The 24,699-nt window shown below is 42.5% G+C and overlaps 6 protein-coding genes and 1 long non-coding RNA gene across 15 annotated transcripts in view; 5 read left to right on the top strand and 2 right to left on the bottom strand.

Moving 5' to 3' along the window:
- srrm2 (serine/arginine repetitive matrix 2) overlaps window positions 1-1,592 on the bottom strand; it is a 7,676-nt gene extending 6,084 nt beyond the window's left edge. For both annotated transcript variants that reach the window (XM_025064590.1, XM_025064591.1), the window contains exons 1-3: window positions 1,362-1,592; window positions 573-824; window positions 334-429 (exon numbers count right to left, since the gene is read on the bottom strand). In XM_025064590.1, the coding sequence (XP_024920358.1) occupies window positions 334-429; window positions 573-820 (344 nt within the window). In that variant the 5' untranslated portion in view covers window positions 821-824; window positions 1,362-1,592. The remainder of the gene's footprint in view (window positions 1-333; window positions 430-572; window positions 825-1,361) is intronic.
- The window catches only part of LOC103393431 (RNA binding protein fox-1 homolog 1), a 363,631-nt gene that overhangs the window by 251,572 nt on the left and 87,360 nt on the right, over window positions 1-24,699 (top strand). The gene's annotated exons all lie outside the window — the stretch shown is intronic.
- arl6ip1 (ARL6 interacting reticulophagy regulator 1) lies at window positions 2,403-6,451 on the top strand. The gene is made up of 6 exons (XM_008330443.3): window positions 2,403-2,890; window positions 3,648-3,781; window positions 4,411-4,530; window positions 5,092-5,209; window positions 5,357-5,441; window positions 5,657-6,451. Exons 1-6 carry the CDS (start codon window positions 2,855-2,857, stop codon window positions 5,773-5,775), a joined length of 612 nt encoding a protein of 203 aa, XP_008328665.1. The 5' UTR covers window positions 2,403-2,854; the 3' UTR covers window positions 5,776-6,451.
- On the top strand, window positions 7,353-9,727 carry LOC103393470 (eukaryotic translation initiation factor 1-like). Its single transcript, XM_008330445.3, has 4 exons — window positions 7,353-7,566; window positions 8,212-8,357; window positions 8,437-8,538; window positions 8,625-9,727. Exons 1-4 carry the CDS (start codon window positions 7,536-7,538, stop codon window positions 8,667-8,669), a joined length of 324 nt encoding a protein of 107 aa, XP_008328667.1. The 5' UTR covers window positions 7,353-7,535; the 3' UTR covers window positions 8,670-9,727.
- si:ch211-198p11.6 (uncharacterized) lies at window positions 10,396-12,679 on the top strand. The gene is made up of 6 exons (XM_017040414.2): window positions 10,396-10,472; window positions 10,527-10,607; window positions 10,933-10,985; window positions 11,131-11,241; window positions 11,425-11,562; window positions 12,349-12,679. Exons 3-6 carry the CDS (start codon window positions 10,959-10,961, stop codon window positions 12,433-12,435), a joined length of 363 nt encoding a protein of 120 aa, XP_016895903.1. The 5' UTR covers window positions 10,396-10,472; window positions 10,527-10,607; window positions 10,933-10,958; the 3' UTR covers window positions 12,436-12,679.
- Window positions 13,253-19,613, bottom strand: LOC103393487 (transmembrane protease serine 9-like). 2 transcript variants are annotated; one of them, XM_017040380.2, is made up of 14 exons: window positions 19,519-19,613; window positions 18,758-18,778; window positions 18,181-18,340; window positions 17,680-17,948; window positions 17,448-17,593; window positions 17,079-17,346; window positions 16,465-16,627; window positions 15,738-16,006; window positions 15,513-15,658; window positions 15,146-15,428; window positions 14,894-15,065; window positions 14,470-14,738; window positions 14,260-14,357; window positions 13,253-13,809 (listed from the first exon to the last, which is right to left on the bottom strand). In XM_017040380.2, exons 1-14 carry the CDS (start codon window positions 19,577-19,579, stop codon window positions 13,495-13,497), a joined length of 2,640 nt encoding a protein of 879 aa, XP_016895869.1. In that variant the 5' UTR covers window positions 19,580-19,613; the 3' UTR covers window positions 13,253-13,494. The 2 variants fall into 2 exon arrangements, with proteins under 2 accessions (XP_016895869.1, XP_024920362.1); XM_025064594.1 differs by lacking the exon at window positions 13,253-13,809 and having other exon boundaries at window positions 13,852-14,357.
- LOC107989861 (uncharacterized) lies at window positions 17,822-19,666 on the top strand. Of its 2 annotated transcripts, none has more exons than XR_001761380.2 (3): window positions 17,822-17,961; window positions 18,030-18,135; window positions 19,529-19,666. It is a non-coding gene; the product is annotated as an uncharacterized LOC107989861 (long non-coding RNA). The 2 variants fall into 2 exon arrangements; XR_001761379.2 differs by having other exon boundaries at window positions 17,832-17,961; window positions 18,033-18,135.

The following is a 24,699-nucleotide window of genomic DNA, read 5'->3' as shown; positions in this document are numbered from 1 at the left end:
ACTCTGTCTTTACTACAAACTCAAAAAAAATTCAGCTCATCCCTGTACACTGATTGGTCAGAGGCAAGATTAGCAGAGAAAAACCAAACCTCAGTCTTTTTTAATTCCTACAACATAAGTGCAATAACATTATAATACAATCTAAGTAATACTTCAGACTTGGGTGAGAAGTAACAGTTGGTTACAAACAGCTTTGCTGTTCTATCAACTCTGAACTTTGTTCTGTTCCGCTTCAACGTCCTAACATTTTATTCAACTCATCAGATCAGGTCGTTTGTTTCTCTCTGAACACGTAAAGTCAGTCTGTTTCTGTTTCAGCAGCGTTGGACTTACGTGGGTCTCTCTGTGGCGTCGGGAGCTGGTTCCTCCTTTTCCTGCAGCATCATACGGAAACTGTTCACCTTCTCTTCGATCTCCTCCGCAGAATACCTGATAAAAATCAGATGCTGTCACGTCATGGTCACTTACAATCTGTGCACAACATACATATGCGAGGGTCCTGTGATCTGGCGGTCTCTGTTGCCAAAAGCATCTGCTCTGTCACCAGGACCTTTAATGATTCTTTTTCATACCCTTGCTCCTCCATCATGTCCTGCAGCTCGGCACACTTGACCTCCAGTTGCCTCTTGCGCTGGTGTTCCAGGATGTCAGCGTTGGGCTGCCTGTTGAGCTGGCTTTCCAGTCTCTCTCGGTCCTTTTCGTCACGCTCACCACCACGTTCATCCCGCGGTCGTTTGACACGCAGGGTGGACAGGTTGCGCTGAACGTAGCCATTGGTGCCGCTTCCCCGCGGTGTGGTCAAGCCGATCCCATTATACATGGCTCTGCGTAAACAAGGAAGTAACGCCACAAAAGACTGATGATTTCATGCCGACAGTTGATTCACTGTATAAAGGCTCACATGAAATTTTGTCTTGACCACTAGACACCACATAATTACATCATAATTGTAAAAGATGAATAAATAATTTCTATACATTAGTTCTAATTATATTCTTCAGATTTACTGGCCATAGCTTTATGGGGTTTTTTTTCTATAAATGTATCACTAAAACTTAATTGCTTTTGCGTTTACAAATGGTAAATATGTTTTAGCCTTTAGCTAATGTTCAAAACGACTAGAAATATCAACGTTTTCTATGTTAACACGTGTAGCCAGTGATAGCAGGCCCGTAGCTGCGTCTGTAAAAACCGTGAGAATTAAGGGACGAAAAAACATACTGAACTTAACATTCTGACCTCAATTATTACATTTTTTAATCTATAACATCACGTAATCTCAACAAACTGTAAACGTATGGCCCAAACATTAACAAAGAACAGAGAACACTTTAACACAAGCTAACGTATTTACGACGTACCAGTTTTTCTCCGGAAGCGGAGAAATGGCAACTTCGGTGGACTTGTTTTTTGTATCTTTGATTTAAGAAACGCTCAAACTCAAAAAGTTAAACAGAATGATCTGCAAAATTGCGACTCCACAACTGCAAATGATAAGAAAGTATGGGCAGCAATTTGCGCCCCGGTAGCTTTAGCTTTAGCTGATGTCCCACAACAACGACGAGGGCAGTGTAACGTCACAGCACGGAAGGCACGTCAACGTAGTGATGCGTTTAAGGAAACCCCGTAACAAACAGTTACCGGGTGTGTGAATGGAATGAAATGAAATTACATGGATTTTTATTTTGGAAATCACGAATTTCTTAAAAATTTTACTTTTGATCAATTAAAATTTAAGATGAAATACAATAAAGCAAGATCAAATAAGATTTATCTAAATAAAATGTAAAATATAGCTTCAATACCAAAATGCATGGTTACAAATAGGATCATCTAAGCAAAATTATTAAGTATAATGTATTGTTTCAATTTGGGATTGAGAAATAAATAATTGTATTTTTCAAAAGCATCTTTATTGAAAGAGAAAAAATGTTTTATTAAGTGGGGTAACATTCTCATTTATTAGAGCTCATCAGCTGCATTAAATAGGCATCATTTCCATATATTAGAACTGCCGTACTATGAATAAACGACACTGCCTATGTTACCCTCTTTACTTTATTATTATTATTTAAGTATGACTTTAGTATTATAAATTCTGACAAGTGTTCTTCTTCTATTGGATGAGTCTTTGATCCTTTTAGGTTTTACCCTTTGGTAAAGACACCATCAAAGTAACAAAGGAAGACAACACCAACACAGTGAAGTTGAGAAGAACATAAGTATAATACATTGCAGGCACCGACCACTGAGAAACACCAGGGACAAGCAAACTAGAGAAGTTGGATTAACTTGAAACTCTAAAAGACTCTCAACCGAAAGCAGAATTGCAACAATTTTGGATGTTTTTAAACAACAACAGCGAGAGGCCAAAAGGAACAGAGGAAAACAGTGAAACTGGAATAATACAGTATTCTTTATAATCCACTTACATGGATACATGCGTTACAGAAACGCATATTTTTAACCCTTGTAGCCAACAAGACTTTCTGCTGTGTGTCTGTGCTCTGAGTCTTCTTCTTGTAATTTTGGATTGATTTTTATCCTTGTGTAAAAAGTCACAACAAGACTAGGACTTCTGACTGGGCATTTCTCATAATTCTGTTAGCACTTGAAGGCAGCACATTTCGCCATACGTGTGTGACGTTAGACTACATTTCCCAGAAGTCCATTTGGCTTTTTTTTTCTCCCCTCTTGACACAGATATTTCAGATAAAAACTTCCTGCCATAGCTCGACCGTTAGTGAGTCCTGGAGGAAGCCTACTGTCCAGGCTGCTGCACAGTTTGTCCTCGGCCTTTCGTTCCTCATCTACACTTTGTACTTATCTACGGTGAACGACGGAAAGCTACGCCATGTCAGACGGAGACAACAAAAGCTCGAACCTGCTTGTAAGCCTGGCTTTTTTTAAATTTAAATCAACCTGGCTAGCTTCAGCTGATGCTAGGTTGGTATCGTTGCTAACGCAGCTGTTAATTGTTTTTCTGCGGAGTGAGCTATAACCGATGGGAAAGCAACTTAAGCAACGTTTGACCTCCATTGATTTATCAATCTGTGCTGTTAAAATAATAGGCGATATAAACGGTACGGAGCCCTAGCTACGTAGTTAACTGATAGCTAAGTGGTTAGCATCCTATAATTTTCGGTAAACTTCCGTTTGGAGTGTTAACATGGACATCACGCCATGTATACTCGGTACATTTTTGCTTTTGTTGTTTGTAAGGTAAACATTTTTTTTTTTGGTTGTACAAATTTCATCTGTGAGGTGTGTTCGTTTTTGGAACAAAACTGCAGAGTCACGTCAGGAGCTTTACTTCTGCTAACGCCCCAAGTGACTGTGGTTCATTTCTGTATTAATGATAATTCTAAATTCTGAAATTCTGAGAGAAGCCAACATTTCATGTCATTCTATATTATTAAAATTGTGTCAGAACTAAGTGTGACATTGATAATTTGTCACACTATTCACGGGGCTTTTGTAAAACGTATTGATGCTCACTTAATGGTTAGGAATGACATCCATGGGTTGACCTGACCTTGTACTCAAACCATTGTTTACAACAGAACAGAATTATAACTGAAAACCCATCACTGGGTTCCTGGTTTTTGTGAAGTTAAAGGTGTCTGTGTGTGTGTGTTCTTTTGAAGGCTCAGGAGACTGCCCAGCTAGAGGAGCAGCTACAGGGCTGGGGCGAGGTGATCCTGGCTGGAGACCGCGTTCTGCGATGGGAGAAGCCCTGGTTTCCTGCAGTCCTGATGGCTGCTACCACTGTTCTCTTCCTGTGAGTCAACCTGAGTCGCTGCTTTGTCGCAGAGCTGTTGGACACAGCTGTTACATGGTTTTCATAGCACACATTTCTTCATTATCAGCACATGACCCAACTTTGTTCCATCATGGTTGACTGAACAACTTTACAATGACTTTATTGACACTATGCTTTATCGACCAGTGCTTTTTGTTGTTGTTGTTTTGTTTATCACCAACATCAAAGATTTAAAATACAATAGAAACATATTTTTAAGATTTTGGCAGACATTTTTGACTATGAAAAAGGAAAAAGCAATGAAAAAACGCAACTGTTGCTTTAGGCAGTTCAAAGTCCATCATGTTCAGCTCAGTGGAAATGGAAAAACACTCTTGGAGTCTGACAGAACTATGAACTTTGTGGTGATTGTTTTGGTCATGGGAGTATATTCAGGTTTTAAAAAATGGCTCTGTGCTCAGAGAGTTTTAAACTTTTTTTTTAGACACACCCTCTCTGTTTATCTACAGAGTTTAACTCCCTCTCTAAATGGCTCTTAAAGCCACAGCAGGCGAGGCAGTCAAACGTGTCTTAGTTTTGTATGCATATTGATAGTGAGAAACAAGCTTGTACATGAATTAATCATAACAGGTTTGTCATCTCCTCAGGCTGATTTATTACCTGGACCCATCAGTGCTGACGGGCCTCTCCTGCGCTGTCATGCTGCTGTGTCTCGCTGATTACCTGGTGCCAACACTGGCACCCAGAGTCTTTGGCTCCAACAAGTGGTGAGAGATGGCCTTTTCTTCCATTTCATTATAGTTTTATTGAAATCCTAACTCTGCAAACAGCACACCCAGATTAATTATCTGCTTTGTTATCTGTTGAGACACTAGTGTCTCTCTTGTTTTGTTTTTTTGTAAATAGAGTTACAGAATGGGAGCTTATCAAATTCAAAAAGGTGGTTTTATTTATTTTCATTTTAGGTCTGATTAGTCTAAACCTGACAAAATTCTACTTTTGTCCTGACAATTAATGAACTGTACAATATTACTCTGAGAGCTGAGTGATACCTCTGTCTATCCTGCTGCTAAAGCTGAGGACACACTCCAGAACCTGCCCGATTTAACCCATGATTCCAGTGATGGGTTAAATAATTATAACTTCAAATTATTATAACTATTCAAATAAATCCACTAACAATAGTATCATCCCTGCTAGGCTAATCTACAGTTCACTTAGGTTTCTTAAGTTTTATTCAAAAGAGTAACATCCCTGTTAAACATGTTGGGGTTTTTTTCCACCATGTGATAATGAGCAGTCAAGCTGACCTCAGGTCTTGTGTGCAGGACCACTGAACAGCAGCAGCGTTTCCATGAGATCTGCAGCAACCTGGTGAAGACACAGCGTCGCGTGGTGGGCTGGTGGAGGCGCTCCTGTGCTCTCAAGGAAGAGAAACCTAAGATGGTATGTTGTTGTGGGACCCTACCAAATGAATCAGTCTAGTAGCTGGACTTTAAAGACACTGTGGGTGTTTGGTTGGTTAGTCTTCTCAGGACTGAGGAGAGTTCCTTGAGTAACATCCTGGATTTTTTCCCCCTCTTTCTCTGACAGTATTTTGTCTCAATGATCAGTGGTTTGCTGGTAGTGGCTTGGATTGGGCAGCAGGTCCACAACCTGCTCCTAACCTACATAATTGGTGAGTGTGTTGATGCACCTGTAGTCACATCAAGTTTTATTACATACTTTCTGAGTGGACTTCAGTTCTAACATGGGTGGGGGGGGCATGTACCAGTGAAAAAGGAGAAATACACATTTATATATTTAGAGATGCTGTGGTGCAGAATGTGTTGGACAGTTATTGTTGTAAACCAAATTAGAGATGAAAACTTATTTCTCATGATTTCTCCACAGTGAGCTTCCTGTTGCTTCTCCCTGGTCTAAATCAACATGGCATCATCACCAAGTACACATCCATGGCAAAGAGGGAGATAAACAAACTGATGAAACACAAGGAGAAGAAAAATGAGTGAGTTGGACCAAAGTGTAGGTCACGAGAGCAAATAAGAGAACAACCACACCACCAAATGACAGGAGGAAGTTAGAAAAGAGAAGACAGTCCGTTTCCTGAGTCTGCTGTTTGTTTAGGGTTTTTTTTTTTCTGTACCGATGAACTTGACATTTTATCACATCTGTATTTTACTTTCTTCACGAGTCAGTTTTACCTGCAGCGTCCATCGAGAACCTCACATCCATCCTCTCTTCAGTAATATATTCATTCACCTGCAGCACTGATCACCGTCTCTGCACATATGGGCCTCAGCTGTCTTTTATTTTAATTTTATTTTTTGTCAGTGGTGGTTTGAAAGCCATCACAGAGTGACTACTGAGTAGTTTTTGTAGCACGTGACCTTCACAGAAGATAATTTTTCTCACTTTAGATCACATGATGCCACATTTGGACAGGGGTTGTGTTCTAACCTCACAATAAAAACAAACTGGATTTAAACACAGCTCTTAATGGGTTCAAAGTAGGGCTGCTGCTGGGCTCTGTTCTGTTCCTTTGTAAATATGTGTGTGTGCGTGCGCATGTATGTGTGTTATTTATGTTTTCAGTCTCATTTCTGCTCTGGTCACTGACCCTGTGCTCATAATGTTTTTCTTTACTGGAGATCTTTAAAACAGTGAATAAAGATTGATTTAAATGAACACCTGTTTATGTCTTTACTGACAGTTATGATTTATCAGCCGTTGTCCTTCATCGAACTAGACACGATACCGGTCCATTGTCGTGTTTGGGTAACTGGTCTGTCCAGGTTTGGTCTGAGGTAGGGCTCAAGAACTGATTACACTACTAAAACTTGTCTGATTCAGTGCAAGGGCGACTCATGCTTTTCATTATTAAGTGTACCTGCCTGGGGGAGGCAGAGCTTTTCACATGGGGACACCATATAAATGTACTTAAGATGTAAAGTAATCACTGGATTTGTTCAAGGTTCAGTGAGAAAGGGGATTGACTACCTCTGATAAAACAAGAAGTATGACAGATTAAAGTTTGTATTTTTATGGACTGATGTTAGGTTGTATTAATGTTTGTCACTGATATATAATGACAACAGCTAGATATGTATATTTGTTTATTACAGGACTGTAACAACTGACATCTTCCTCAGATATAACTTCATATATATATATAAGTATATATATGTGTGTGTGTGTATGTGAATTAATATTGAATTTCCCCGGTGTGACATGAATAAAGTCTAGGGCACATTTTGTCATGTGTTTATATGCCTGTATGTGTAGAATGACAATAAATGCGATTGTTCTTCTCTTTAGTTTCTGTGTGAACGGTTGTATAGTGGCAGAAAGATTTACTAAAATCCAAGCAGGACACCGCCTAAAATCTGGCCGGATCGATTAAGGTCAATCCTTTTGTATAGTGATTAACGTATTGTTTGATTTCATGACATTGTTTCTGTTTTGATGACTCCTTCCTGAAACTCGCATCATCCCAGAAAAATCTGACATCAAAGCCGTTATTCCATAGGCCACGATGACTGTGATCTCAGATGACGTAAGCCCGGGGCGGGGCTATAAAGCCTTGTTTTTCAGCTCGTCCTCAGAGACGGTCTCCATTTTCCAGCGAGCACAGGAACCAGGCAAGAACCCTATTGAAGACCAACGAATCGGCCTAAAGCCAGACAGCTTATACAGCAGTACAGCACGCAGTCAGCCGACCAAACAACTCTTTAGTCAAGTTATTTTCCGAAAGGAAAGCAAATCTTATCGTATGTCCGCTATCCAGAACCTCCAAACTTTTGGTAAGATTTTCTTAAAATCCAGGGTGGGGGAAGGGCGCCGATATTGCTAATAGGTTAGCATCCAATTGTCGTCGATGTTTTTGCCGTTCCATCGGCCGATGCTCATTATATCCGCCTTCTGTTTATCGAAGTCACTGTAATTCAGTAAATTATTGTTATTTTCGCATTAATGAATCGAGAATAACACGACTGGATCATAAACAAACGTGCGGCCTTAACTGGTCTTGTGACGTCCGCCATTTTAGGCCTCCGCAGCACTGTTGGCCAACTCGTCGCCATGTCGGGCCTTTAATAAAGTCATTTGAATCGGACCGTAGGTGTTTAAAATGATTTAAAATTAACAGGCTTTATTCGGTTTAGAGAAAATACGTTTAATCTTAAGTGATGAGTCACGTTAATGTGAATCTTGATTGAATCATTGTTTTTACTTATACGTCGGTATTGTCTTTATTCAATGGCTGAGTAAAACGAAATACAGTTAAGAACAGTTGTCTGTTGGGATAGTTCGGTTCAGACGACAGGCACAGTGTAATAAATACCACACATTAAGTCCAGAATTCAAATCCTGACCTTAGACATGGATGTGATTTGGTCCAATACTGCATTGTCTGTATAAGTGGTGAACATTTTGGTCTCTTCCTCCAGACCCCTTTGCTGATGCGAGTAAGGGTGATGCCGTGGACCACGTCCACATAAGAATCCAACAACGGAACGGCAGGAAGTCCCTCACTACTGTCCAGGGCATCTCGGACAAATATGACAAGAAGAAGCTAGTCAGGGCTTTTAAGAGGGTATGTTGGTTGAATATTGAGTTATTTTCTTTGTCCAATGTAATATTAAGTAAAAAATTAAAGAAAAAATTGTTTACAGGAATTTGCCTGTAATGGGACTGTGATTGAGCACCCAGAGTATGGTGAAGTGATCCAGCTACAGGGAGACCAGCGCAAGCAAATTTGCGATTTCCTGCACAGCGTGAGTGTCAACAGTTGACAAGTTACTGTTCTAATCTTAACCCTGTGTCATTTTCACTCATAGTTCTTTATTTTTATTTTTTTCAGCTTGGTATGGTCCAACCAGAACAGGTCAAGGTCCACGGCTTCTAGTAACTGCCCTTCTACTCAGGCATTTGGAAGGCCATTTACTCCCCCTTTCTATCCCTTCACCCCTCTCCCCAAACTCCCCACCTGTCCCCACCCCCACTGTTGGGCTTCCTCTTCCTCCTCCACGCAGCTCCTATTAGCCTCCACGTGAATTTACCTCTGACCAAAACCATGAGACTCTATAAAACCAACCTCCGACACCAGGGGGCTGGCTTACTCTCGCAAAGACATGCCACTGCAGCTCCACACAACATCAGGGATGAGTGGTGATGCCCCTCCCACACAACACCCCCTCCTTTTTTGTTAATTTTCTTTTAAATTTTTTTAGACCTTACTCATGCCATAATAAAGGCACAGTTGTTTCATGTAACTTTTGTTTTTGAACTTTGAGGTTTCAATAAAAATGAGTCTCCATACAGTGGGAGTGGAGTGCTGTGTGTGGGGGGAGGGGCAATTCTTGGTGTCTAGTCACAGCTGTGTAGATAACAAAAGCCAGGGATGGAAGCTGGTTACCATTTCCAAAATCCCACTAAGAACACCTGTGTGCTCAGATGGGCTGGGTTGTTGATTTTGTTTTGTTTTTCGGTGGAAGCAGACAAAGCTGCTAGGTCTCCCATCTGAGCAAGTCTCACAAATGGCTGCGATGGAGTGTCACCGTTATGTTTAAATTTGGGAGGAGGAGGAGTAAGGGCTTCGGGAATAAAGATGATTCTCAGAGTGTTTGTTAAACCTGTTGATGTGCTCTTAACTAATAAGTGGTTATTTCTGAAAAAATTAGTCTCAATATTAGGAATACAAGTACTGGTATCACATCTGCTCTAGGTACATGTAGTAAAACATCAGCATAGAAGGCAACTATGTCACAGGTAGCAGTCTAGTGTTAAATTATATCTGAGTGGGTTAGTAGTTGACAGTTTGAAGGATTTCTTGCTTTAAAAAGTTGAGTAAACCTTTAGATAATTTGTAGAAATCAAGATTTTAGAACCATGGTCAGGTCACTGCTCCTGTGAATGAGAGAAAATGTTCTGCAAATTCCACATTCAATAAAAGTCTGCAGTTGACTCCAGTGTAGTCTGTTTTCATTAAAACTCGTGCATCTGTTAGTGTTGATGTGTTATGTTAGCCACACCCTGTCCCACACACAATTTTCCACTGTCCCGGAACGCCAGACTGAGGAATGTTACATTCTACTGAACTGTCATTTTCCACCAGCACTCGCTTTCAGTCCTGTAGTCAATTTAAAGGGTTCGTTCAACCAAACCCTCAACGACTAATTTTGAGGATTGGAAAAAACCGCAGTATCCGGCAAATTTCCGGACAAGAACAAAGATTTTCTATAGGAAGCTACCAGACGACGTCACGGCGCACTCGCCCCATAGGAGCATTAGCTGTGTGTGCGAGAAAAAAAAACCAAAAAAAAAAAACCACACACTCAACGTGTGGAATTTCTCTATGAACTACAGATGTAATATGTATACGCATTTTTCTTTGGTTATTGTTAAGAGTCGGTTTAAACCCGGATAATTACACATGTGGAAAAGAAACCGTCTGAATTGTAGTGCCGATTATGAAAAATGGATGATGTGTTAATGTGTAGAGTAACCCAAAGAAACGCCCACCCCTGGGCTGTCATACCAATGACGTAAGGCTTTCGTCAGTGATTTATTTTGGCGATTTCTTGTGTCCTACCAAATGTCCCTCCTGTTTTGCCGTCCGTCTCCATGGTTTCTTAACAGTGAGCCACGGCTAAATAAAAAACAGTTGTAGCGGTAGAATAACTCTTTTAAAATATTTTTTAGTGTTTAAGTCTTTAAAGAAGACAACTCTATACTATATACTACTATAATTTTTAGTGTTTAAGTCTTTAAAGAAGAGGTGGCGGTGCAATGAGTCTGAGTTTAGTCTATGGATAGGCACTGTGTGACTGACGAAAGAAGCGCGGTAAGAGCGTAAATATTGTTAGCAGCGTTAGCATTGGCATTACGTTTTCGTGAAAGTTTACGGAAAATATTTAGTTTCTGCACACGCGTGAAGTCAGACGTATAGTAATAAAGAAATGTTATAATGTTAATTCAAAGCACAAATACAGCGAAGTCTGTTCACTTATATACACATATACATCACTTATTGAAATGAAACACAAACTAAAATGTGTAGTTTATAAATTCAAATAATTTTTTTATTGATGGTAACAAATCAGTTTTCAGGAAAAAAACAGTTACACTTTTATTAGTTTTTTTTAATGTTTTATTTTTTGTTCTTACAGAAATGTGACTCCTGCATGAGATAACAATGTCTTCCCAGGTGGAGACGACACCGGTAAGAAGCACAGTGGCCTCTTGGGTCTTTGTTTATATATAATAAATCTAACTACATTGACTTTGATTGGTGGAAATGTTCCAGTCATGGTCAGTGGACAACTCTGCTGTATTAGGTCATGGCATCATTGCATGTGTTTCTTTAGGTGCTGCAAATATGGGAGCTGGCCGTTCCTCTTCCGGCCGTGCTGATGATCACCGTCACCTTATACATGATGCTCCTGGGTCTTGGTCTGTGGATCAGATTCTGTCTGAAGGTTGGTGCTGGTGCTGCTGCTATCATGACATGGCTGTTAAGCCACTCTTCAATTTCCTCTACTGTCACAGTACTAGTAAATCTTACAGATCTAATAGTTGCTCCCCTTCCTCTTTTCAATTTCCTCTACTGTCACAGTATCATCTTCCAGATCTAATAGTTGCTCCCCTTCCTCTGTCTGAAGGACCGCTGTTCTGCCGACTGCAGCCACTGTGGTCCAGAAGTGTCCGTCTCTGAGCACTGCTTCAGACTAGCTGAGACCTGCGATTGTCGACCCCCCACCCTGCGATCATGCCTCGACCACTCCTGTCCTTCTCCTAGTGTGAGTATCAATCAGAGAAAACAAATCTAGAGGTCATACAGGTCAAACTCATCGTATAACAGTGAGGAGCTTTAAGAAGAACTGTAAATGTAAACTTTAAACTTTCTTTTAGTTTGAAGCTGAAAGCTGGTTTTCTGTCTCCTCTTTGGAGAATTTTATTTTTTATTTCTGGTACTTTTATTACCAGATAAATATACAAATTGCACAAAAGAACTTGAATAACAGTTTCGGGTAAAAATGTGGTGTGACCTTTGAACAATTTGCAACTTAAAATATTCACTTGAAAGAACTTGATTAGATTAAAGTAAAGGAGCATCACAGAGCAGATTAGATTCATCTCAGTACAATAAAATAATCCAACTCAAAGACAACCTCATCAGCAAATTATATTTACAGTCTGATTTGATTTAAAAGACAAAAAACTCCAAAGATGGTGAGACTTGACCAAGGTCATCACCAATGACAAGGTAGAACCCCGATCCACGTCCAGGTGGTTCAGAGGAACAGTCTGTAAAGAAGACTTAAGAGTAGAGAAGTTCCTGTCTGGTCCAAGGTGTTTCTGTCAAGGTCTCAAGTCTCGACCTCCACCACTGGAGAAGCACAGACTGAAGAAAGTGTCTCCCCTATCCTCAACAACCTCTGAACCTTAATGCTGATGTCACGTCACTGATGTCTGGAGTCCCCCCCCCCATACCTCCCTCCTCCCTGGCAGTGAGCTGCTGCAGTCTGGACACGTCGGGAAGAGAAACTGTTCTGATGTCTTCTTTTTTTCTTCTCCATCATCAGTGTGGGAAATGGGACTGTGCCTGCACCTGTCAGCCTCCGGAGTGTGAGTCCTGCAACTGCCTCTGCTTCGAGATCAGGATCAAGTAGATTGACCTGGAAACTCGTCCATCAGCTCCGCTCCAGAACGTTGCGGATGTAATCAGTGCAGAACAGACGAGCGGCAGAAAATGTCGCTGACCTTTGTTGTTGAGTTGTAATGGTTTTTATCAGTGTCACTGAGTGTAGTGTGTGAGTGCGTTGTTGTTTTTATTTTTATTTAATTTTTTTTTTACATAACTTCAAGATTTTATACTGTACAGATTCATTTTATAAACGTTGTGGATTCATGGTTCTTGGTCTCCTGCACTTGTGTTGGCCATCGTCTTCCCATTACAAACCAAAGGTGAAACATATGAGAAGACAGATAAATGCTGCGGAAATATTTTATTTTAGATTATTATTTTAATTAAACTGTGTTTTCGACTGAAACAACAGTTTTCTAGAACATGAAATGGTTTAAATACAAATATGTTAAACATGTATTCAGAGAGAAAAGATTCAAGTTTTGAAAGACAACGTAGACAGACTTAGAGCATCAGAACCTGTTCAGTGATCGGTTACAAACCAAACTCTGTATGAACTCTGGCACACTGAAGTTCATAGGAAAAATCAGTGATTTTAGCTCAAGGAGGAAGCATTTTATCCACTGCTTATCCCATAGTTCAAATGTGATTATTTAATCTTCATTGTTTGAATTTTTCTTTTTTCTTTCAGACGTACCTTGGTGACACAAACTGACCACAGGTGGCAGTAGTTTATCAGCATTTGTGAGCTAAAAACACTGATTTTCTTCATGGACTTTGGAGAGTGGGTATACATTTCCTAAAGAGACTGTAAAGTTGGACAAAGTTTCCTAAAGAGACTGTAAAGTTGGACAGTCTGTCTTAACAGTCTGGATAAAATATCTTTTTTTCCTAGAGTCAGTGTAGGTGAATTTCTTTTCAGCCAGTCTCTGTATTTCAAGACGGTTCTGGAAGCATACGCAGGCTCGTAGCTTAGTCAGTACTGACAGTGTTTGTACTTCATACAACCATTTTTAAAATCAAAGATTATTTCTCTACTTCACACCCGTATCATAACAAAATCAGGACATGTAACTGGAGGTTTCTAGAAGGAGAGGTGGAGACACAGTGAGAGGAAGAGGAGATGGAAGAAGAGGAGGAAAGAAGAGGACTGGGTGAGAGTGCCACTGTCTGTGGTGACCTGATCGGGTCCAGGAGTGACGCCGTCTCCTATGTTGATGGTTGGTGGAGACAATATTTGACCCAGTGTACTGGACAAAAAGTTGGAAAATGCAGTGATCGAAACAAAGGTCTTCTTCCCTGCTCGTGTTTGTGTTGTGGTGTTGGTTTCGGGCATTAAGACTGCTGCCTGGAACCAGAAGCTGCGCTGCTTACACATCAGTGGACCCCCTGCATCACCCTAGACAAACAGGAGAAGAGGCGATGTTCAGAGTCAGAATGTTTCCGAGGTGAAGCCTGGTGCTAACACCAACTGTCAAAGACCAGGCTGCAAGGATTACTGTGAAGCTGTTGGACCTTTACAAAACCAGAACCTTAAAAACCCGAGGTTGGCTAAGAGAGAGCTGCTGTCACAGCATCTCATTGACAAAGAAGCAAATGAGGTCACCAACAACAACCAAACCATCGACCCCACTCCAGTACTGTGAGGGTCTGTACACACAGCAGGTTTTTTGACCACTAAAACACTGGGGATCACAAACTTTGTGAACTTTGACAAGTGTGTCCGATGAGGGACAGACACACTGGTCAAAGACGACATCGCAGTCTGTGCTCCAGCTTCAGTTGTCTCTGTTCTTTTATTCTCTCTACTTCCTGTTGACTTTTGACTTTTGACCTTCCCGTGATTTACCTTCTCCAAAGTGAAATCTTCAGTACAGATGTTGTCAGTCGTTGAGGTGTCTCCACATTCCACCACCTTTGTCTGAAGCTCCTGCAGAACTTGTTCTTCTGAGGATACAAAATATGGATCCAGTGTCACTTGGATTAAAGTCAAGATCTTAATATTTTAACTTTAAACTAAGAATTCACTCAGAACTGAAGAGAACTCAGATGGACTCACCGCCTCCTTGCCCAAAGCTCCAGCCAGCAACATAGCAGGTGGTACCAACACCGAAGATCTGTGTGGTTCCCAGGCAGATGGGCTGGATGTAGTCCGACAGGGTGGGTCGGGTTTGCAGATGCAGTACTGCCACATTAGAACCCGTCTCATTACTCATGGTGATGTTGGTTACATTGAACTTCATCTCAAAGGGATTGGATCCATTCTGCTTCAGGCGCCCGAGGATGACGGTCCACTCAGAGGCGCCACGACCAGAGCGCTCATTTGACCTGTAGCGGTGATAGGGAACACAATCGACCAAGATCAACAAAACAGGGGAAGCAGGAAAGGTCTGCCTGTTGAGAGTGACGACTATGACAGACGATGTACATGAACACAGTGAACCCAGTTCATGTGACGATGTCACATGACCCCACCGTCTCACCCTGAGAAGCAGTTAGCATCGCTCAGCACGGAGTCCTCATCCACCAGTGTCCCACCACACACGTGGGTTCCATTCATCTGCAAACTTGCCATCCAAGGCCACATGCCAGCTGACGTCACCGAAGCCCCGCCCACAAGCCGAGTATTCATAGGTGCCTGGCCGCAGACAACAGCTGCAGAGACGGACGACGTAATGAAGCGGTCATGAATATATCAACATGTCAGTTCTCCCGTCCTTTGGTCAGACACTTACGTCCAGCTGTTGTTTTGGGGGGAGTGATTTTAGGGGGTGGATTTGTGATCGGTGGAATTCCATCACAGGTGTGGTTGAGATCTCCATCTTTCCCGGTGGAGCTGAAGGTGAGAAAACCTGGCCGGTCGCCGCTGGTGTAAGTGTCAATCCAGGACTGGTACCTGGACACTCTGGTGTAGACTCCAGGGAACAGGGGTTTACCACATTCACTTCCATAGCTGGCGACCCCTGCAAGGATCCACCGGCCGCTCTGCTTGCTCATGAGTGGACCGCCCAGGTCGCCCTGTGTGGAAGGAGATCAGTCAGGAAAGGCTGAACACTGACAGGAAGTTAAACCTGAGCTGAGAGTGACGGAAAATGTGATCACCTCACAGGTGTCCTTCCCTCCAGCAGGAAGTCCAGCGCACATCATGTTGTCCGTGATGGTGCCCACTCCGTAGTAGCAGTTACACTGCCGGTTCCCCAGGATGGGCACTTCCACCTCCCTCAGGGCGTGTGGAGGGGGAGGTAATTCTAAAAGCACAGGTTCACTTTTATTCACCAACACATTCAGCTCTAAAGTCACAGACTCTAGTTTGTCATCTGTTACCACCTTGACGTCCTATGAGACCAAAGCCGGTGGCCCAGGCCTCGGTGGCGTTGTTGAAGGTGCTGTCAGAGTCGGCCAAACAAATGGGCCGGATGTAATCTGTGTAATTCAGCGGTGGGGAGAACCTCAGGAGGGCAATGTCATTGTCACTTGTACGTAAAACGTAGTCGGGATGGATGACGATCTCCTCCACAAAGCGATACGTCTCCTTGGCTGTCATGATGCTTAAACTCTGCATTCCGAAAAACAGCACCAGCCATCGCGTATCGTTGCTGAAAACAGTAGAGAAACAAGAGAAATGTTGAAAAAACAGAGCTGAGCTGGAGGACCAACATCTGACCAACAGGGGGTCACACCCCACTTACACATATTCACTTTGTTTACAGATATTCCATGTCTTTATCCTAACAGAGCTGGAATTAGATTTTCTTATCTTTGTCTTAGATAAGTCTGGAATTAGATTTTCTTATCTTTGTCTACCAAAGATGGACATTTTAATAGTTTCAGAAGTTTCAGAAGTTATATCTTTTGCTACTCTACATATATACTGTATATATAGCATTTGGTTTTTGTTGGTGAATGTTTTCCTTTATTTTGACCTTTGACCAGTTTTCCAACTCTTTGCTACTTCCTATTTTAATGTGACTTTTCTCTCGTTATATTCATCATCTTTAACCATTTTTTAACTTCTGTTATATATATATATAAAATGTTTTGGTGTGTAACTCACTGGCGTACACAGTGGGCTGCCGTCAGCACCCACTCCTGGTTGATGAGGGTGGCGCCGCAGAGAAAACTGGGCCAATAGAACAGACCCACCTGCCAAGGCCAGTTCCCCCCAGGAGCCTCCTGACCGCCAACTATCCTGGAGTTGAGTGGAGCCTGGCCACAAACTGAAGACAAAGAAACACCGCCCCGTTTTACCAGATGTTCTTTGATGGTACGCGACCATCAACAACCACGACGGTGGTTGGTAATCATTGCTGTTCTCTGTCTCGTCTTCTTTAGGTTGTTCTCAGCAGACTCCAGCCTGGTCTTCAGCAGAAGTCGGACATCGTCCTGGTCTTTCTGGATCTCTAATATTTTTACTTTTGTCTTTGCAGTTATTCTAGGTGAGTTTTCTTTTTTCGATCTCCAAAATTGATTGGAGATTGAGGGTCACTAGATTGAGATATGGCCGTAAACAGATTGCTGAGATATCGTAGCCTAAAACAGTGGTATATTTTATTCGACTTTTTTTGTTCTGTGTGTGTATGCTACGAAAAATGCAACCTCATAGAAACTACAAAACAATCACATACATAAAGCGTAATACTGCCATCACAACAGCCTCAAAGCTCTTACTTTCATTCGCAGGAGTTGGAGCAAGCGTTGGCGGAGGAATATGGTTGGCGCAGAAGAAGTCTGCGTCGTCGTCTGTTCCACTGGAGTTGTAGTTGACGAAGCCAGGCCCATTGTCTGTGATGTGACCGCTGATCCAGGTCATATACTTTGAAACTCGTATATAGACGGAAGGAAAATCCGTCTCACCGCACCCGAGACTGAAAATTGCAATTCCAGCCTGGATCCAGACCCCGTGCTGCTTGAACACCAGAGGAGTGCCAATGTCCCCCTGGACACAGAGAGGAAACCTTCAGGATTGACCAACGTTTGTTCAGTTTCTGATGACAAAGTGACACAACGTATGAGACACAAATTGACAGAAGACATTACATGACAGAGGCCTTTCCTGTCCACCCGTGACCCGGCACACATCATCGTGTCTTTGATAAAGCCCTTGCCATACGCACAGTCGCACTCTTTGTTCCCCACCACTGGGATGTTCACCTCCGTCAGGTTCTGAGGTGGAGGAAGAGGCTCTGAAGAACAAACACAGTTTCATTTGGATTTTAGGAAAAAAGAAAAAACCTAAACATATCAAGTCTTAAACACATGTAACTCCCACCTCCTAAAGCTACGTTGCCCCAGCCGGTCAGCCAGCCCATGGTGCCGTTGTAGAACGTGCTGTTAGAGTCGGCCAGACAGATGGGCCGGATGTAGTTGGTGAAGTTGACCGGGGACGAGAGCTTCAGGAGGGAGATGTCGTTGTTTCCGTTGTACGAGTTGTAGCTTGGATGGCTGATGATGTGCACGATGGTTCGATTCACCTCATGAGAACTGGAACTCTGTTTCATCTGACGACCGAGGTACACCACCAGACCCTCGGTACCGGAACTGTTTCAACGAGGTGAGAAAAAAAAAAAAATATGTAAAGATAAGTCTCCAGGACGTTTACACGATCATGTGTTTTGTCAGTAGTTCAGAGCCAGTGGAGGTCAGAGTTCTTCAAGAGGAGTTCTGGTCATGACCACTCACCCCAGCGTTCTGGACTTGACCTGCTGTGACCTCTGACCTGAACCTGGTAAGTCCAGATTATTTTGAACCACTGTGAAATTTTTGGCCTCACCTTAAACAGCTAGTGGCCGTCAGAACCCATTCCTTGTTGATGAGTGATCCACCACAGAGGTGATATCCAAATCTCTGCAGACTGACCTGCCATGGCCAGCTGCCTGGGCTGGCGCTCTCGCCTCCCACTATCCTAGTGTTGAGCGGTGGTCGGCCGCACACTGGTAGAAAATAAATAAAACAGGGAAGAAGTAGAGTATGAGGTGAAGGAACACTGCAGCAGGAGGACTCCTCTGCTTTTCCCTCTTTTTCTAAAGTGACAAAACATCGAATAAAAAAAGGCTCCAACTTCAGCGGACAACAATGTAGCAGCGACAAAAATCCAACAAGGACCTTTATTAAAATCCTGCAGATGACGTTTATGTGGGTTAAAATAAGTACGATAAAAACCTACGAAAAAAACTCTCTAGATTTGAATTTTGTTTTTTACGCCCATGAAAAAAAAAACAACGTTAGTTAGTTCTTTGTCTTATAACAAAAATGTCAGTGGTTCAATTCCCAGCTTGAATTGCTGTCTTTAAAAATGTGTTTTAAAACGACCAAAATGTTGCTGTTAAATAAGAGAAATGTTGACTCACCATCCAGCTGTGAGCGAGACTCTGCAAAAAGACACAAGAAAACGCAGCTGTTATTTCTCCGCTGTGCAGTAACGCGAGGAACATCACGGCACCGTTTGACCAATACTGTGTCAAACGCTCAGTGCCACCCAAACCAAACCTCACAGAGAAAATCAGTCATTTTATGAATCCGTTCCATAAACTTCTTAACATTATGTACATGCCCCGATCACTGAGGCCAAAATAGATAACGGAGTAATAAAAACTCACCCGTCACTTTGTTTAACATCTAATGATTTTTTTTTCTTTGACTATATTTTATTTTTAATTTATTAACGATTTCTTCTTGATTTTTTTTACTATATTTTATTTTTAGTTTATTAACGATTTCTTCATTGATTTTTCTTCAGTGTTGGTCAGTTGACTTTAAATTCAATTCTGGACATCATTTAATTACATTGCTATTAATTAATGAGTCTAAATGTGCAGCCGTGCAAATAATAACCCCAGTGCAGAGTGGGAAATGTCTGACTGTGCTATGAAGAGCAACCTTTTTGAATAAAAAGCATGGAAAAGTCTTTTCCTGCAACAGATGCAGATGAACCACCTGACAGGAGGACCAGGCAAAACTAAACTAAACTAAACTAAACCAAACTAAACTAAACCAAACTAAACTAAACCAAACTAAACTAAACCAAACTAAACTAAACCAAACTAAACTAAACCAAACTAAACTAAACTAAACTAAAACTAAACTAAACCTCCTCTCTTCCTCTTCTTACCTTGTATCAGGAGGCTCAGCAGCAGACACAGAAAAACAGCGATGGATCTGCAGGGAGTCATCGTTCAAAGGCCACGTGTGTGTGTGTGTGTCTGTGTGTGTGTGTGTCCAGAGGTTCATCCGAGCCTTAAATCTACTCTCAATCTCACACCTCTTTTTTTCACGTCACTGCCAGAAATGTTGCTGGTCCAGAAGCACGCCCAGAAAAAAAAGTACCTGTCATTAAATTCCTCTGATTTCGTGGATTGTTTCCTCCAGTCACACCTGCAGGTGTCCTCGTGGTATAATCGTCCTCCGGTGAACCCCAACCTTCAGTCTTCAACCAGTGGGGGGTCAGCTGTCCAGCTGAAGGTCCAAGCTGTCGTGGATCCCTGTTAGTCCTGGACCGTGTTTGGGTCTTTTTTGCGTCAGTCCTGTTGAGTTCATTTGGTCATGTTCATGTTTCTGACATACAGAAGGTCCTGGGTTCAAATCTGCTTAGTCCCAAACCCCGTCCCTTGTCTACAGGCGTGTGAATCACTATGTGATTGTGCCCCCTGATGCAGGGACAAAATGGACACGATTCAGATGTGATTTTCCTAATGGAATTCAGTCGTTTTCGATGTGACACCTTTTCTTGCAGTGGTGATGTCTCCGCTGACGGCAGTGAAACTCTTTCTTTGCACCAATAGGAAGGAAATGAACTACTTGTCATTGTGAAAAGTGACTTTAAGCAGTGTGTGACTCAAACCTGAAACTTTCACCCGTAACCACTAAGCCACCACTGTGCAAATGTGCATCTACATGACTAGTTTGTTTAGAATCAGCTGTTTGTCACCGTCACATGGTCCGATCAGCCTGGTCCAATCAGCCTGGTCCGATCAGCCTGGTCCGATCAGCCTGGTCATCCCTGGTTTCATAATGTTGATGCTCTTATCTGTAAAATAACTGGTTACTTTTGGATGACCTGAAAAAAAAAAACAGGTTTCTTCAGAATATATATGATATCTGAGAACAAGGAAGTCCTGATGAGGAAATGGACGGCTTTTTATTGTCATTGTTGAAGGGCTCACTCCCTGTTTTTGTTTTTTTTCTCAAAGTCTCTCTCAAAGACTGCAATAGTTTTGCAATGCTGACCACGGGCACGAGTTTTGGCAGTGGCTCCGGGAAACCAGAACTTTCATCAATCAGATCCTGTTTTTTTTCACATAGACGTGGGTCAGTGAGAGCAGAACAGTCTTCTAAACCTGGTAATAATGTCACGGCGTCCTCAGACGGCCCTGTCTCTGCTCCTCTGTGACCTGAACTCACTGTCACGTTTTGAAGATATTTGAAAAGTTTCAGTGTATCCTCGGCCTGGTCAGGAACTCGCTCATGACCAGGTCACCTCAGACCTGATCCTTCACACTGACAAGAACGGACGTGAGATGGTCCACACGGAGGGACACCTCCCTCCACTCACGCATGTCCTGATGTCGTTCCTGGCACTGACCGGAAATACATTGATGACGGTTTCATGGCTCCTGTGATGTTGGTGGAGACTCGTGGGTTGACCTGTGTGGCCCGGCGATCGACCTGGGTTTCATCGCCAACGTGACACAATTCTACAGCAAACTACTGTATTTTAATGCTAACAAAGTTAGCTGACATGTCAACGCTGTATCCTCCCACTAATCACAGCAACATCATTATAACTATCAAACATTTTCCTCCTGCTTGAACTAAATAGCTGACTTAATTAGTAAACGTAGCTCTCAGCCGCCCGCGGTGATTTCTAGGTTTTAATTTCTTTTGAAAAAACAAACACAATCACAATGGAATCTTTTTCTAGGGGAAAAAAAAAAAAAACCCTTCTCGTTCAGTAGAAAGTACCTGATGGTTTCGGTCATTCATGGTCTAATTACATATCTGGAATGTAGATGTGCCGGTGATTTTTTTTTTTTTTGGTGAACCCCATGTGGGAACAGGAAATGAGTTGAAATAAAAAGCAAAGCAGGTTGAACAGCAGCCACGTGAGGTTATGAAAGTTTAGATCAAATCTCTCCAGTACACTGTGTTCTAGACAATCAACTGTTCTCAGCACTCACACATTTCTAACTGCAAATATCTCCCAGGTAGAAGGAAGCCTGGCAACACCGACGTCAACCACTGATCAAATCGTAGATTTCACATCCCTCAACGTCTGGGACTTTAACTACACCTGGTCACTTGGTCTCATTTGACGTGTTATCGCTGCATTTATTAAAAACCCAAACAACCAGACTGTGAACAGGATCAGACCCAGACCCGGGTCAGAAGAACAGAAGGTCATACGAAGGTCACTGTTACTTTATTCGAAAATATAAAAATATCACTGATCAGTTATCAGTCAAATACTGGCCACAAGGGGGCTGTTCGTTGGTGATGGGTTTTGAACGTGACTCCAACAGAGGTTGGGACAGTGGTGGCTGAGTGGTTAACGACGCGGACTTAGGTCCGGAAGGTTTCAGGTCTCACTGTTCACTTTGGTGATGGGTTAAAAACCGAGGTCACGTTTGGTTGTGTGCAGAACTTTCCACTTCCTTTCCTTCCTGGTACTAACGTGAAACAATAAGACCACAGGGTTGGTCTGTGTGACAGTGGAGTCCAGCTGTTGTTCATCACAGACCGACCACAGACCTCCTGTCTGTCACTGACTCAAGCCCAGATAATCACTGGCTTTTGTTTGTACATCCCTACTTCTTACTTGGTGTCAGATTTCCACGTGACCTTGTGATTGACTTCTGTCCATGGTGTAACCACTGACTCCAGCATGGAAGACCATTGAATGAAAGGTTTCCGGTCATTTCTCATTGTGTGTGTGTGTGTGTGTGGGTCATTTCTCAGTGTGTGTGTGTGTGTGTGTGTGTGTGTGTGTGTGTGTGGGGGGGGGTGATTTAAAGTACGACCGCTCTTTGCTGTTGCTGACGCACACTTTTCTGTTCAAGCCTTTCCCTGTAGTTGCAGTGTGACGTCATCACCTGCCTCTGAGTCCAGATATTAGCCGCTAACCAACGCCACCTTTAATCAACACAATCCAAACATCTTGAGTTTGTTTTATTGTTGTACAGCATGACATCACGTCGACGTGTGACGGAAATGTAAAGAAACAAACAAAGATCAAACCAAACAAAACAAAATGTATTTTTTTAATCTGGAAAAAAATCATCAACAAAAGTGTTGTTTTTTTAAACAACACTCTTTTTGTAAAAGAAGAAATGTTCTATCAAATAAGAAACACCCTTCTTTACCCCGACATTTGTAAAAAAAAAAAAAATCTCATATTGCACTTATTTTAAAAGAATAGTTCACGATTTAAAGTTCAAGTACAATTGTAAGAGATACAAACACCTCCTGAACATGGCTGCCAACGTAGACCACCACAGAAGAAGAATGATTTGAGCCACCTAGCCCAGGACTGGGCTAACACAACATTGGTCAGAATAGTTGCGTGCTATGTTTAAGAGAATTCAAATATCAGCGATTTGTAGCCCACAGGGAAAGGAGCCACTGGTCCACTGCTGCCTCATGTGGTTAAATTCTGTCACTGAGAAAAAAGCTAAGCATTGTCCGAGCTGAAGCTCAGTTACATCCAGACAAAGTTTGATCATTTAATCTGCTATGGATCAATAAAATAAATGTATTATATTATTTATTTAATTATTATTTTGATAACTTTGCTAACCTTCAATTGATGCCAATGAGGTCATTTCAGTTCAATTCGCTCCTGGGAGCTAACGCTAAGCTAAGATAAAAATGTGACCATCAGATGAAGTTATCCTAGAATTAATCCAACATCAGTTTTATTAATTCAGTCTTTGGTTTAGTGACAAAAATCATTTTTTTCCCCCTGTGAGTGGGTTTGGCAGCGACAGAAAAACACAAAGAAACAATGCTATGCTACATGTTTACAGTACTGATCATTACTGTTGGAGATCCAGGGGCAGGGGCAGTTAGGAGGGGCCTGAGGAGGCAGAGCTTACATTGACTTCCAGCAGGTGGCGTTTCTTAGTGCCATTCAGTCAAAGAGGGAACATGATGGCATGATGTAGATGTACTTTTTTATTTTGCCAGCTTAGGAATAACTTTTGCTATGTTGAGGCTCAGACTACAGGTTTCTGACTCTGAGATTCTGACTTTTAGTGAAAAAATGTTTCGACAGAAATAGTAAGTGCTAAAAGTTTTTTTTTTTAAATGGCAGCTTTAAGTGTTGGTTTACATTCATACGCGTCGTCCACATCATGTAAATCTTTCCTTCCAAAAACGCCGGCGTTCCTTCTATGATAAGATTCGGAGACACAGTGACAGAAAGACACCGTGGACCATGAGGCAGATGTAGGAGTGAGCCACAGCGCCACCCTTGTTGGTGGTGGTCAATGTGGGTGTGGGTGTGGGTGTGTTGGTATTCAGTTGTGGGGACAACAGTGTCCCCAACGTCTTGGACAGGAAGTTTTTGTATTTGTCCATTTTGTCGAAGACCTTGACCTGCGCTCGTGCTCTGGTCGTGGCGTTGGTTTCCAGCGTCAACACCGCCGCCTGGAACCAGGAGCCGCCCTGCTGGCACATCAGTGGACCTCCAGAATCACCCTGGACAAACAGGAGCAGAGGACACGTTCAGAGACCCGTGTTCAACAAAATGGAGGGCATAAAACCTGAGACATGTCCTCCACCTGAGGCGGAGGCTGCCAGCGAGAAGAACAAAATCCAAACCCTCAGCTCATGCAATCCACGTCCACTAATGTCTGTCAGTTTCCTGTTTGGTAATGACCGTTAGCTGTTAGCTTCTTCATGAGCTGGGTGAGGACGTATAAATATACATTTACCAGCTCCAGTTGAAAATCTCCAGTACAAATGCTGTCTGATGTGGAAACGTTCCCGCAGTCCACCACCGACGTCTGGAACTCCTGCAGAACTTGTTCATCTGAAGTCAGACAAAGGTGAGCCTGTGAGTCTGGATCTACAAACAACTGAGACGACAGGTTCTGAGGACCCACCTCCTCCACGCCCGGGGCTCCAGCCAGCGCTCCAGCAGGCAGAGCCCACGTCGAAGGTCCGCCCAGATCCCACACAGATGGGCTGGATGTAGTCAGACAGGGTGGGCGTGGCTCCCAGGTGCAGAACCGCCACGTTGGACCCGGACAGGTTGCTCAGGCTGATGTTGCTCACAGTCAGTTTCTCCTCAAAA

The sequence above is a fragment of the Cynoglossus semilaevis genome, chromosome 17 (genome assembly GCF_000523025.1).
Source record: "Cynoglossus semilaevis isolate Cse_v1.0 chromosome 17, Cse_v1.0, whole genome shotgun sequence".
NCBI classification, from domain to species: Eukaryota; Metazoa; Chordata; class Actinopteri; order Pleuronectiformes; family Cynoglossidae; genus Cynoglossus; species Cynoglossus semilaevis.
Note: the sequence above shows the minus strand (reverse complement) of the source record. Positions and strands in the feature narration are given on the sequence as shown.

Coding starts and splice junctions, on each gene's coding strand:
- arl6ip1 (XM_008330443.3), top strand. CDS start 2,855: ATGTCAGACGGAGACAACAAAAGCTCGAACCTGCTT. Junction 4,531..5,091: donor GTCTTTGGCTCCAACAAGTG/GTGAGAGATGGC, acceptor TCTTGTGTGCAG/GACCACTGAACAGCAGCAGC. Junction 5,210..5,356: donor AGGAAGAGAAACCTAAGATG/GTATGTTGTTGT, acceptor TTTCTCTGACAG/TATTTTGTCTCAATGATCAG.
- LOC103393470 (XM_008330445.3), top strand. CDS start 7,536: ATGTCCGCTATCCAGAACCTCCAAACTTTTG. Junction 8,358..8,436: donor TAGTCAGGGCTTTTAAGAGG/GTATGTTGGTTG, acceptor AATTGTTTACAG/GAATTTGCCTGTAATGGGAC. Junction 8,539..8,624: donor TTTGCGATTTCCTGCACAGC/GTGAGTGTCAAC, acceptor TATTTTTTTCAG/CTTGGTATGGTCCAACCAGA.
- si:ch211-198p11.6 (XM_017040414.2), top strand. CDS start 10,959: ATGTCTTCCCAGGTGGAGACGACACCG. Junction 10,986..11,130: donor CCCAGGTGGAGACGACACCG/GTAAGAAGCACA, acceptor GTGTTTCTTTAG/GTGCTGCAAATATGGGAGCT. Junction 11,242..11,424: donor GGATCAGATTCTGTCTGAAG/GTTGGTGCTGGT, acceptor CTCTGTCTGAAG/GACCGCTGTTCTGCCGACTG.
- LOC103393487 (XM_025064594.1), bottom strand. CDS start 19,579: ATGACTCCCTGCAGATCCATCGCTGTTTTTCTGTGTCTGCTGCTGAGC. Junction 18,779..19,518: donor GCTGAGCCTCCTGATACAAG/GTAAGAAGAGGA, acceptor GTCTTTTTGCAG/AGTCTCGCTCACAGCTGGAT. Junction 14,739..14,893: donor GATGCTAACTGCTTCTCAGG/GTGAGACGGTGG, acceptor TCACCGCTACAG/GTCAAATGAGCGCTCTGGTC.